This window comes from Lissotriton helveticus, chromosome 8, assembly GCF_964261635.1.
Source record: "Lissotriton helveticus chromosome 8, aLisHel1.1, whole genome shotgun sequence".
NCBI classification, from domain to species: domain Eukaryota; kingdom Metazoa; phylum Chordata; class Amphibia; order Caudata; family Salamandridae; genus Lissotriton; species Lissotriton helveticus.
Window position 1 is genome coordinate 840,594,641 of NC_136069.1, and position 13,021 is coordinate 840,607,661.

The window sequence follows — 13,021 nt, forward strand, 5'->3', positions numbered from 1 at the left end:
CGTGCCTCTATCTGACAGTACCTCCTTTGGAAAGCCCACTCTTGAGAAAACTGCAATGAGAGCTTTTGCCACCACAGGTGCTGTGGTGGTCCTCAGGGGAATAGCCTCTGGATACCTGGTGGCATGATCCACTACCACCAGTATAAATCTGTTCCCAGATGCTGTTTGGGGGTCCATTGGACCCACAATGTCTATTCCAACTCTTTCAAAGGGTACCCCCACCACAGGTAGTGGTATCAGGGGGGCCTTTGTTGTGCCACCTGACTTACCACTGGCTTGGCAAGTGACACAGGAGCGACAAAACTCCTTGACATTTTCTGACATGTGAGCCCAGTGAAAGTGTGAAACAAGCATGTCCCACGTCTTTTTCTGGCCTAAGTGTCCTGCAAGGGGAATATCATGGGCCAAGGTAAGAAGGAACCCCCTAAACTTCAGAGGTATAACCAACCTCCTGGCTGTACCAGGCTTGGGGTCTTCAGCCTCTGAGTAAAGGAGTCCATCATCCCAATACACAGTATGGGTACCTTGGGCATCCCCAGCAGCCTCAGCAGCAGCCTGCTGTCTGAGGGGTTCAAGGGAAGGGCAATCTAATTGAGCCTGCCTCAGGTCTGCCCTTGAGGGTCCCCCTGTCCCCAGAAACTCAACCTGGTCAGGTTCAAGTTCCTCAGAGACAGTCTCCTCTTGGACTGCAGAATCAGTTTCCTCTGAAACTTGATCCTCAACCTGGGGCAAGGGGGAAGGCTCAGCCTTTCCTCTCTTGCTCCTTCTCTTGGGTTGTGGATGGTCTATTGTTCCAAGATCCACCACTGGTTCAGGAAGGCACTTCTTAGCCTGAGACCTTGTCACTGCAAGGACATGAGCTGAAATCCCTAGCATTTCTGCATGAGTCCTGTACTCCACTTCTGACCAAACTGAGCTTTCAAGATCATTGCCTAACAGACAGTCTACTGGGAGGTCTGCACTCACAACAACTTTCTTTAGGCCATCTACCCCTCCCCAGGAGAAGTTCACAACTGCCACACTATGGGAAGTAGTGGAGTTGCTTGCATTGGTCACTAGGTAACTTTCACCTAGTACAATTTGTCCAGGGTCCACAAAGTCAGGTGTCACCATTGTGACATTGGCACATGTGTCCCTGTAGGCCTGAGCCAGTTTCTCATTAATTAAAGGCGTCTGCCTATATTTGCCCAGGTTACTGGGGCTTACTGTAGTGGACAAAGTTAAGTCCACATCATATAGGAGAACTGCCTGAGTAGGGGTTCTGACTAAGCCAGATCCTACTTCGATACCCAGGGTCAACCCTGCTACACCCTTGGACTGTGTTCCACCACTGCTTACTGGACTAGGGGTTGCAGTTGCTTTAGGAGCTGCAGTGGTGGGGACTGGATTTGTCTTAGTGCATTCACTGCCCCAGTGTGAAACTGACTTGCAGGTATTACACCAAGGTTTCTTTGGGCCATTATTCTTTTTCTTCTTGTTTCCATTTTGGGAACCACCCTCCTTACTATTAGTTTTGGGGCCTGAAGACTTCTGGTCTTTTTCTTTATCTTTCTGATTTCCACCCTTCTGGTCTGTTTTCTTCTGGTCACCACCTTGGTTCTGGGGTTTCTGCTTAATCCTTGTTCTGACCCATTTGTCTGCCTTCTTTCCCAATTCTTGGGGAGAGGTCAGATCAGAGTCAATAAGGTATTGATGCAACAGCTGGTTTGTACAGTTATTAAGGATCTGTTCTCTCATGATAAGATTGTACAATCCTGTATAGTCAGAAACTTTACTTCCCTGCAACCAACCCTCCAGAGCCTTAGTGGCACAATCTACGAAATCAGTCCAGTCTTGAGTCTGTGCTTTTTGGGTGTCTCTGAACAACAACCTGTATTGCTCAGTGGTTAGGCCAAACCCTTCAATAAGAGCACTCTTCAAGACAGAGTAGTTTTTGGCATCCTCAGGTCTAACTGTGAGGAGCCTGTCCCTCCCTTTCTCAGAAAAGGAGTACCATAAAATTGCAGCCCACTGATCCTGAGGAACCTGCTGTACCATGCAGGCTCTCTCAAGAGCAGTCATCCATTTGTGGATGTCACCCCCTTCCTTGTAGGGGGGCCACAATTTTTGTCAGGTTTCTATTATCATAGCTCCTGTCTTTTTCTCTAGGAATATTGCTGCCACCAGTGGCATCTAAGCCACTCAATTTCTGCTCTCTTGCCAAGGCAAGTCTAGCTTGAGCCAAGGCTACCTCCTCCCTCTCTATTTGGAGTTTGACAGCCCTCATTCTGGCCCTATGCTCTGGAGTGGTATCAGTTACAGGGGGGTTCACTCCATCTCCTGACTCTAAGGGAACTTCATTCGCCTTCTCTAAATCATCCTGTTCTAGAATGGCTATCAGGATAGGACAGGTGGGACTTCTGCCCCTTTTTAACCCTCTTGAGATGCACAAGGCAATCAAGTCCTTTCGGGTTAATTTGTCATAGCTGGAAGTTGCCTTGGTAAGGTCAACTGTCACAGGAGCAGACCCTGAGGCTTTTCCTGTGTCAGACATGACTCTAGTGTGGTGTAAGTGGTGCACTTACCTACACTAAGTGTTTTCCTACTGTACCTTGCTAGTGAGTTGTAGTCAGGGTGTGCTAATCCCTTTAATCTACAACTACTAAGTTCAGTAGAACTTAATATGCTAAGCTTTTGATTTATATGTACCTAGAGGTACTTGATGTGATCTTTCAATTTGATAAAAGATTGCAATGGTAAAACAACAGCAAGCTCAAATCCGCACCGCTGCTCACCAATGTGAGAAGTTGGCCTGATAGGTGATGTTTCCAATTCTGGAACCACCTGATATCAGACCAAACAATCCCTTATGGTGTCTGGTTGTAAGTCAACCTTGTTAGACAAGCTATCCTAGGGGTAGCATGGACTAAGCAGCCTAAAGGCTTAACTTAAGAGGTCGTGTTAAGCGAGCTGTTTTACCACATACAATCCTGTAATATCAAATGAAAGGACACCACACAAGTATATATTATAAAAATATATGTGTTTATTACTAAAAACAATCCCCAGTATTCTTTATGAATAAAGGGGCACAAGCGTTAAATCAAAAGCACAGTATAACATACAAAAGTTGCACAATTATGGATGAGGGCGGGGGCCACTCAAACCATATACTAAACAAGTGGTATAAGAGATACCAATCGAACAGTGGTTAGGCCTAGGGCCTAGGGAAATGCTGAGAGCAGTCAGGACAAGCAGTGCTGAAGTCGGGAAAAGCCCGCGGGATTCGGGTGCAGTGCAGAAAGCGCACGCATGCACCAATGTTAACCAATGGTGCGTAAAAGTTGTAAAGTTAAAGTTTAAGGACACTTCCGCTGAACCTAGAGGAACAAAACTTAAGACACAGACCCTAGAGATGTGTACCAGTGTGGGAACACCGGCGGAGCAAAGTTACCTCACCCACAGGAAGCGGGTGCACAGGGTCGAAATTGAGTCGGGTTTCGTCACGCAGGCCCTTGGTGCTTGAAGCTGAAAGGGCTCACTCAGCAGTGACCAGGGTGGAACCAGGACGGAACCAGGCAATGTCGGGCGCAATCAGGTGGTCGTTGAGGAGCTTCTCTCCGCTGTCACGTGGGCTCTGGGGCATCTGCGACGTCCAGGAGCGGGTCACGATCTGTCCCACGAGGGCTCTCACCGTCGGCGCAGTCGGCTTCAAGTTTGGAGCAAACAACACTTAGCAAGAGCAATCCACGCGGAACCGGGACATTGCTTCTCACTCGAACCAGGAGGGTCAGAGTGGGGGCTCCTTTTCAGGGGAGCTGGTGCAGATCTGGAGCAACCAGATTCGCAGGTCGAATTTCAAAGTTCGTTGGTACAGGGGCCACTAGCCGGCTGGCAAGTGACCGGGCCAACGCGTTGAGCCAAAAGTAGCAGAAGGGCCCCACGCAGCACTCGATGAGTGTAGAGGGGTGAGCTTCGGTGCAAGAGTGGCTCAGGGTTGGGGCTTCTCAAACCCCGGTGTACAGCTTCGAGGGTCACTTGTGGGCTGCACGGTCAGCGTCTCGTGGTCTTTTCAAGATGGCGTGCCCCACGCTTCCGGTCGCCTCCACGGGTCTCAGCTCTGCAGGGACTGTGGATCGGGCTGTTGGAAGGCAGGCAAGCTTGATCTCGTCGATCTCTGTCGCTCGAGTTCCGGCGGGAACTGCGACAAAGCAGACGTCGATGGCTGGATGGTGCCTGTTTGCACAGGGTGGTCACTCCTTGACCACAAGGGAGATTCTTCGGGCTTCTACGTCGAGTAGGATGTCGAAGGGTCCAGAGTTTCGTTTCTTATGTTTCATCAGGATAATCTGAAGTGCATTGGCACTGCTCCCAGTCTTATACTAATTTTGGGGGCTGGATTACCTGCTAGGTCCCCTCCTATGGGTGGGACCCAGGAAGTGGGTGGATACACCCCCTTCCTTTGATCCAGGCCGCCCTGGCACGAGGGCTGGAGTGCCCCAGAACCGGTTTGGCCGGATTATGCAAGGGGCAGCCTTGTGCGCCCCAAGCAGTGTCTGGTTTCTTTCAAACCTCCCTGCTACAATCCACGATCTCCTGTCTGGAGGGTGGTAACACCCCCCTGCGACAGGAAACCCTTTGTCCAGGCCCCATTTGGCTGAGTTTCGGTCAGCTTCAGGGGGTCAGACTCTTGTCTGTGGCAGAGGCATCCATTTTGTGGATCTAAGATCCTTTTAGAAATTAACCGCATTTAAGTAAAGTAACATGTCTTACCCCTCTAGAGGGGTGGAATGCTATCCCCGTCGCCAGAACTGGTGAGGGGATAGTATTCCAAATCGTATGACACCTTACACGACATGTTTTGATAAAGCCAAACCAAAGTTGCTATATAATCGCGAGGATTATAAGGCACTTAAGAGTATATGGTATGGCATTATCCTGAAACAGCTTAGGGAGTTGTTCCCGACAGCTGCAGACAGGCTCAGCTGATGCTAGAGCTCCATCTCACATTAAACCACGCACTCTGCCTCCAGGATTGATGAGGCCTTCCATAGGAGTGGCTCACAGGTTAATATGTGTCCAGATATAGGTTTAGATATAGGTTTACTATATCTAAGTAAGGGGTGATCACACCACCTTACCCCAGCTGAGTGATCAGCCAGTTGTGTCAATTTAAGAACCAGCCAGGGGTGGCAAATGATATGCTGCAGCCCCTGGTAGGCCTTGGTGGCCCCTATGCCCTGGGCACCTATAGTGCATTATACAGGGGCTGACAAGGAGTCCATTTCCAATTGTGGTATGTGCCTATAGCACATGTATCATTAATTTAGTGAGAGAACAGCAGGCTGGGGTTCTGATCAGCAGGCCCACAGCCTCAGTAGTCGAAAACCAGTGAAGCAAAAAGCAAAAATTTGGGGTGACCATAGGATAGCAGACCCTACTCTCCTACATGTTTTTAACTGGGGTTCTCCTTTTCGGTTCCTCTTCATGTGCAAATCCTATTTTCAGTGTGTATCCTGCATTTGTCATACATTCAGATAACATTATGGTACTGTTTTCCACTTATGTTGTAGTGTACGTCTGAAGGAAAGGAATCACTTATCTTCTTCTTCACAAATATGTACTTTTAAAAATAACCCCTGAGGAAGGGTTAAGATAACCCGAAATGCAATGGGATTTTTGTTAAACTGTTTATTTCAAGTGCGATGTTAATATCTTTCATGTAAAAATCCATAGGCAACCGTATGTTACCACTGTTTGTTTTGTTTCATTAACATTGAATATGAGCACTACTTTGGATACAAATTTTGTTTCTTGAATGTTTGTGTCTATTGTATGAAGAATATCGATAGATTTTTCATGTGTACATTGATTATCATTAGATTCATATATTTGTTTAGGTGATCTGAACATATCTGAAACCTTAGGCACTAGGCAGAGCGTCTCACAGACCTGGGGGTTCCCAGGCCGCGACAGTGGTGATTTATAACATAGGGGGTTCGGGCTGTACCCCTTAGTGAGATAGCACGCCAACCCGTTTACATTACAGTTTAAACTTGGTTTAAGAAAATGTTGCTTAAGGATTTATTAATTAGGTGTGCAAGTCTACACATTCGCAAAGTATTTTCTTGTTCAGCCATTCTATGTGCCTCTCCTGAGTTGTGGGTTGACTGCCTGGCTTTGGAGTGACAGGGGCTGGGGATGTGCATTCTCTTCAGACAGCCACTGAGGGGGTTGAGGTGCATCCTGCCTCTCCTGGATGAGTCAGGTCTTAGCTGAATAGACCTGGGCTGCATTTAGAGTAGTTGGAGGCGAATTTCGTGCACCTGAATAAGCCTGGTCTGCCTTGGACAATGCTGGCTCCACCCCTGCCAAGAAGCTGGGTCATGGAGGACAGAACTGGTTTGCACTAAGCACAGACACTCTCTGTCACAAGTGAATAAAGAGAAATGTGGTATAAATATTGGGGCAGAGACCCCAGAATTTTAGAAGTCTTTTAGACTTAGAAATCTGCCAAGAAGAGCCGGAGAAGCTGTGAGGAGGATCTACCACTTTGATTTGTCGTTTGCTATGTTGGCCTGCAGTGGCTGCATCTGTCTTGGGCAGAGAAAGGACTGGACTAAACTTCTTTGTTTGAGTTTCTCCAAGGGCTTGAGGTAGAGCTCTCCTCCTGTTCAAGAAGGGCCAGGAACAGCAAATAGTTCACCTTCCTCTGAGTACCACCTCTGGGACTTTGTGTCTCAGTTGCCACAGAGTGAAACTGCAACCTGACGCCACCACCAAGACCGCCGGCAGTTCCGTGACCTGAAGGCACTGCCGCACTTCGCACTGCAACCCTTGTATCACCGACGACAGCTGCTGCTGCCACCAAGCCGCTGCTTGCACCGCAACCTGTGAGCAACGCACGCCGCGCCGCCTCACTTCACTCTGCCACCCTAGGCTCACCGACAACACTGCCGTGGTCTGCACCGTTGTCTGGGGGCACTACTCGTAAGCTGCAAGATGCACCGACCCATAACACACCGCAGCACACCGACACCAGCCCCATCGACCACCTATATTCGTCTGATGCCGCTGCTTGCTGTTCGAATCATTGTTTTTTTGGGACAGATATACAATATAAAAACAAACTAATTGCATTGTTATATTTCAAGACTTTTTAACTCCTCCACATAAGTCCTGCATTATACCTATTGTATCTAGCTTTTATGCCTTCCTTTCCATATCTACCACAGCTTCCTACCACATCAACCTGTCATAAATACCCACCAAACCTACCTACTATGTTAACATACCATAAAAACCTACCGTACCTACCACAGCTAGCCTACCAAATCACACCTGCATAATCTACTGTACCTATCTAACATCTATACAATAACCTTACCCATTCTGGCTAACCTACCATGTCTGCCTACTGTACCTAACCTACCTTAACTAACTTACCATATCCTACTTGTCATACCAGAACTTGTATAGTCGCAGTGCAATATTCCGAGCGAGGATACCACTCCAGGCAACTCTTTATGGAGCCCCAACACTTTTGTGCTGCTCTTTTTCTACTTTAATAACGTTATGCTATTGCATATTACAATGTATGCATATTTACACTAAACAAATTCCTACCAAAGCAATTCTTAAATTCAAAAATACAACAAAATTTGATTTCTTCTCATTATAAAACTTTATCGTAAAATTCCATTTTATTGTTTGTATATTCAAAAGGGAGCAGATCTGTTTCCTTTACAGTTCATATGTATTGCTCAGCTAAAAATTATAACCCGAGATCCTTCTCCTTCAATAATTTTTTCTGCAAACATAGAACGTATGACATAAGATAGTCCATTTGGATTTGCCACTACTTGTTATCCAGGATTTTCTCCTGCTCCGTTGTGACTGGTGGAGGTGTATTTTGTGTTGATTTAGGATTATTCAGTACAATCTCGGGGTAATTAGGCAACATTTGTCTGCTATCCATCTGCTGGTCAGGACTAGATAAATTGTTAGCTTTGGTCGAGTTTTGAATAAGCAAACACAAGCATTTGTGTCACTACATGATACTCACATCTGATCCACAACTCTCATGCCTGGTTGGCAGAACAGAAATAAGGCAATTATTGGATGTGCATGGAGGTGAAATTCAACTGTAACCCATCGCCTAAAATACAACCTATCATAAAGAGAAAGAAAACCCACCAATTTCAAAATTGAGCTTTCGTGTTAAGGACTGTTTGGTACTAATTTGCTTTACACATTTCTTTACAGCTAACATGAAAAGTCTGACTACTCCAGCACTGGCGAAAGGAACCGGTAAGGATTAACCATAGTTAACATATGCATGTTTGCTCATAAACTAGTAGTCAGCCTTACTCAAGTTTTCTTGTTTAGACGTTTATTGCAACCGATGCTATTGGCAGGCTGTTTCAGTGTCTCATAATTTTTGATTGAGTTGGATTTCTGTTTGTGTTCTCTGTTGAAAACGGAATTCATAGATGGGAGGTTGCTACTGTATTTTTCAAGACCCTCAGTCTCTGGATAAAAAAGACTACCTTGTGTTACAAAATAGCTTGGTCTTACGCTCATTTAGACTCTGCAGTGAGACCGTAGTAGTCTTACTCAAGCCTTAGCCTCCTCTTGCTGAAGTCCTACTCATTTGCTCCTGTCTGATTATTTGGAGGCGTGGCTGGAGTCCTCGATTCTGTCGACCACAAGGTGCACTCTGTAGCAGTGCTACTACCTGCGTTCTGCCAACCAACCACTGCCTTACTTAGTCCCTTTAAAAACAAGCATTGGCAACGCCAACAGGTCTCAACTCTGAAAAGCTGACCAATTGGCTCTGACAATCTCTTTTGCCATTTGTATGTAAGAGCATGTTTGAAGACACATGAGCTCACCTAGTCAGCAAACTTGAAACATGTTTTATATTAATGAAAACCGATTGCAAGATAGTCGCTGAAGCTCACACGTGCGGTGTGATGTAAAGATCTGATATTTCTAGTACCCTTGAAACTACCACTGAGAAAAACAAGCATGTGTCAATGTCTGTGAGAACTGAAGGCATTCTGCTGACTTCGATATCAACGAGAAAACCAAAAAAGTTATAGGTGGAATGCTTGAATTAGCCCCTCACATTGGTAGTTACTCAGTGCTGCATTCCAGTCCATTTTGTTTTTTTTGCCAAGCGTGAAACCTCAGACCGGAAACACGCATTTCCAATTAAAGAATTATCACTCACTGCAGTCTCAGTGATAACGTCTGTGTCATGCTCAGGTAGAATCAAGCCAAGGGATGGGAGCACCCAGCTGTAGGGGGAGAAATAGAGTGAATGCATAGTGAAGACACCCTTGCTTAAAGGAGGCGCAGGTGAACATGATATGATTGCAAACATGCAGGCAGATCATTTCTGGAAACCTGACATGTAGATACATCACTATCTAGGCAGATGTGCAGCTGGCACAGGCAGTGGCACTTGGAGCAAGGCAAGCCCAAGTGTGATGGAGAGCAGAGTGTGAATGGCAGTAGAAATCCTCAGTGAACAGGAATCTGTACCTTCCGGGGTACTGTACTGTTCCTTATATATTCTATTGATGAGTTCAAGGGCTACCTAAGGTGTATTCTCTATCACTCTGTACATACAGATCACTTGACGGAAATGTCTCTGTTAGGAAATGCCAGAGAAAAATGTACCAAAGTTATTGTAAACTTATACTCCATAGTCCAAAATGGTATGGAATCTGGGCCGATCATGTGACTAATGTAAGTGTTCGTTTTGGATGTTTTGAATGAGCTGCCTGGCAAGCATGCTGAGAGGAAGTGCAGGTGAGATGGCTAGGAGGATGTTGCAGCTGAAGGTGACCGAGATGAAAGGAGCAGTTGTTCACAGGATCTCTGACTAGCTTCTCTGGGGAACATTCTCAGAGGGAGGGTTTCCAAGTGGAAGTCCTATTTTACATTAACTATGAAATGGAAATGAGGCCAACCCTCGATTTTTATTTATTTTTATTAAATGTCCATAGCTAGGTTTCCGGGAAAATGAAGCGGATCAGTACCTGATGGGATTGTCAACAAGACAAGATTTCCCAGTGGGACTAATATTAGCTGTGAATAATGAGGTTAACAATTTTACTCCTTAAACCATATTAGAACATTGGAATGTTGCGCTCTCCTTTGAAAACAATGGAGTGCTCCAGGCTTCTAATGGCCGGTAGAAGCCCGGAGAATCAATATTTCAGTGTTTAACAAAGGCCTAACGGAGCCCGAGGGGATTTCAACCCCCTCTGGCTCCTTGAGGCCCTTGTTTTATAAATAAGAACATTCTGCTCTCTAGGGGCGGAATGTTCTAAAAGCCCTAGAGCGCTCCGTAGTTTGCTCTACTGACCATTAAAGTCCCGCTCCCTTGTTAATGCTGGAGCGGGTCTTTAATGGATGGTAGAGCTCGCTACGTCAGGCTCTAAGGCTATATTAGAACATTGAAATGTTTGAGTGCTTCACTAGAGAACAAAGATTAGCAGAGGGCCAAAGATGACTGGTATAAACCATCTGATTCAACATTCTGATGGTTCTTTCAGTTTTTCCTGCTTTTGTATGGAGTGTTCTAGATCAGTGGGTGGAATGTTCGAATACTGTTAAATCCCTTCTGCCTCTGGCTGTAACAGTTGGTAAAGGCATTCTCCATCGAGAACAGAGCCTTTAACAAAGATTATAGCCCTCTGCAGTAAGCTATATTACTATAGTGGAACAGAGCAATACTGGGAGCTCAACTGGAGACAACTGAGCAACAGAGGCCAAATAAAGGTTGTTATAGCCATCAGCTTGTGTCTATAACTCAGGAGCAGAGCTTTTTACTGTTTTACTGGTTGGCAGTCGGATACAATACTATACTAGAGCACTGGAATGTGAGAGCTCCATTGATGACAAGTAAGTACCCGACTAATAATGGCTGCTATAAGCCTTCTGCACCAAGATTCCAATTTTTGTCTTTCTGTTTCTCCCTTTTAATTTAGAACACTCAGTGGGTGGAATGTTCTAAAACCCTAATAAACCTTCTACCTTGGGCTATACCCGTTGTTACAGGCCTTTTCACTCGTTATAGGCCCTATCCTGTGGCCCAGACCTATAACCTGGGTTCAAGGCCTTTAACAACTGGTATGGCCCTCTGCAGCAGGCTTTAAGTCTATATTAGGTCAGTGGAATTTTTGGAAGGTCTACTGAAGGCAATTGTTTCAAGGCCAAATAGTGGTTGATATAGCTCTTCTACTCCAAGATTCCAATCTTACCATTCTGTTTCTCACAGTTTATTTCAGAATATTCTATCTTAAGTAACTGGAATGGTCTAATAGCATTATAACTTCTCTGCATCAGGCTGAGTCTGGTTAAGGGCATTCCCACTCATTATAGGCCCCCACCTGTGGCTTGGACCAATAACTCAAGAAGAGGACCTTTAAGAGCCATTGTAGCCCTTAGAAGCGGATTGCAATGATTTATTACAAAAATGCAATTCTGGGAGCCCAACTGGACGTCTTACTGAAGTACACCAAAATGCGATCAATGGATTGCATGAATTAATCTCAGCCACTGGTAAATACTCAGGGCCATATCCCAGTCCATTGTTATTTTGAACACAAGGCCAACTCAGTTTGCACCCAGCTATATGTTAATCTTTCTTGACCCTGCTCCAGTGTGATCAGTTAAGCCTGAACTGCCAGGCCAAGTCCTCTTTGAACCGGACCACAAGCAACCCAAGACAGGTTTCACCCTTACTACAGCTCATCAGGCAGGTATAGGTTGGTTTCAGTGGCACAGTGTGCAAGGGACCCACATCTGTTCCACTAAGCACGTCTCACTGAAGTATACAAAAAAGTGATGGATGGAATGTTTTGACTTATCTCAGCCTATTGGTAATTTATCTGGGCAACATCCCAGTCCATCGTTCTTTTGTAATGTAATGTGTACACTTGTAAAGCGCACTGTTGCCAGCCGGTGTCCTGGCGCTGTATACCGCTGGGGAACCCGTTCTGGCTTTCCCTGTGGGATGGTCCCTGATGGGAATCCCCAAGGTGGAGCCAGGCATCCCCGGCGTTGATGGGGCTGTTGTGGAGATTAGGCAAGCTAATGCCCAGAGGTGCCGAGTGGGACCCCTGGTTAGAGTAGGCACCGATGCGAGAATTATCGAGTCCGCTGACCCTGGTCCACGACTCTGCCGCGTCGGGAATCGAACCCTGGTCCCGGGCCGACTTCTGCTTCCGGGTCTGCCGCCTCTAACCAGTGAGCCACACCACTCCACTATGTTTTGTACACCATGCCGCCTCATTTTCGACCCAGCGGGAACAGTTCAGCCCGACTGCCAGGCTATGTCCTCCCTGAACCAGAACACAAGCAGATATATCTGAGTCCAAATGAAGGAGTGACTAGCAGCTGCCCTTTGCTGTCGGAAACTCTACTTGCCAAACAGGGCTTTAGTGCACATAAAGTAAAAAAAAAATATATGCAGAGCTGAGAGGCATCTGCCTTTTTTAGATAAGTACATAAAAAAGAAAATAGCACCCACGTCATTCCATAGACACACATGTGTGGTGACACTTGCATGAGTCTAACTTGTCACCTGAAAAAGGTGTGGTCCTGTATGGGAGCATTGGAACAACCAGGTTTTCAGATTTTTGCATAATTCAAGGACTGTGCTGGAGGCTCGGATCTGCACAAAGAGGTAATTCCAGGTTTTGGAGGCCAGGTGTCAGAATTCGCACCTGTTGCCTTTGGGTCTTGGGTTGCAGAGTAGATGGGCAAGCATGAAGTAGGCCGAGCAGATGATTCTGGTGGGGTATGGAATCTGATGCAGCTGTTTGGTTATGCAGGGCCTTGAATGTGTAGGTTATATGTGTGTGTGGGGAACTTGAAGAGAGCTCTTTTGTGGATTGGGAGCCTTTGGAGGACTTTGAGATGTGGGTGAGAAATGGAAATTTGAGCAGGAGCCTGGCTGCTGCGTTTTTAATGACCACAAGCCTCTTGGTGAGATGTGCGGTGCAGCCAACATAGAGTGCATTCC

At 46.2% G+C, this 13,021-nt stretch overlaps 1 protein-coding gene across 1 annotated transcript in view; it reads left to right on the plus strand.

Moving 5' to 3' along the window:
• Positions 1-13,021, plus strand: part of LOC144772946 (adhesion G-protein coupled receptor G2-like) — a 1,412,864-nt gene that overhangs the window by 637,082 nt on the left and 762,761 nt on the right. Inside the window, exon 5 of the mRNA XM_078657647.1 lies at positions 8,245-8,289. Within this exon, the coding sequence (XP_078513773.1) occupies positions 8,245-8,289 (45 nt within the window). The remainder of the gene's footprint in view (positions 1-8,244; positions 8,290-13,021) is intronic.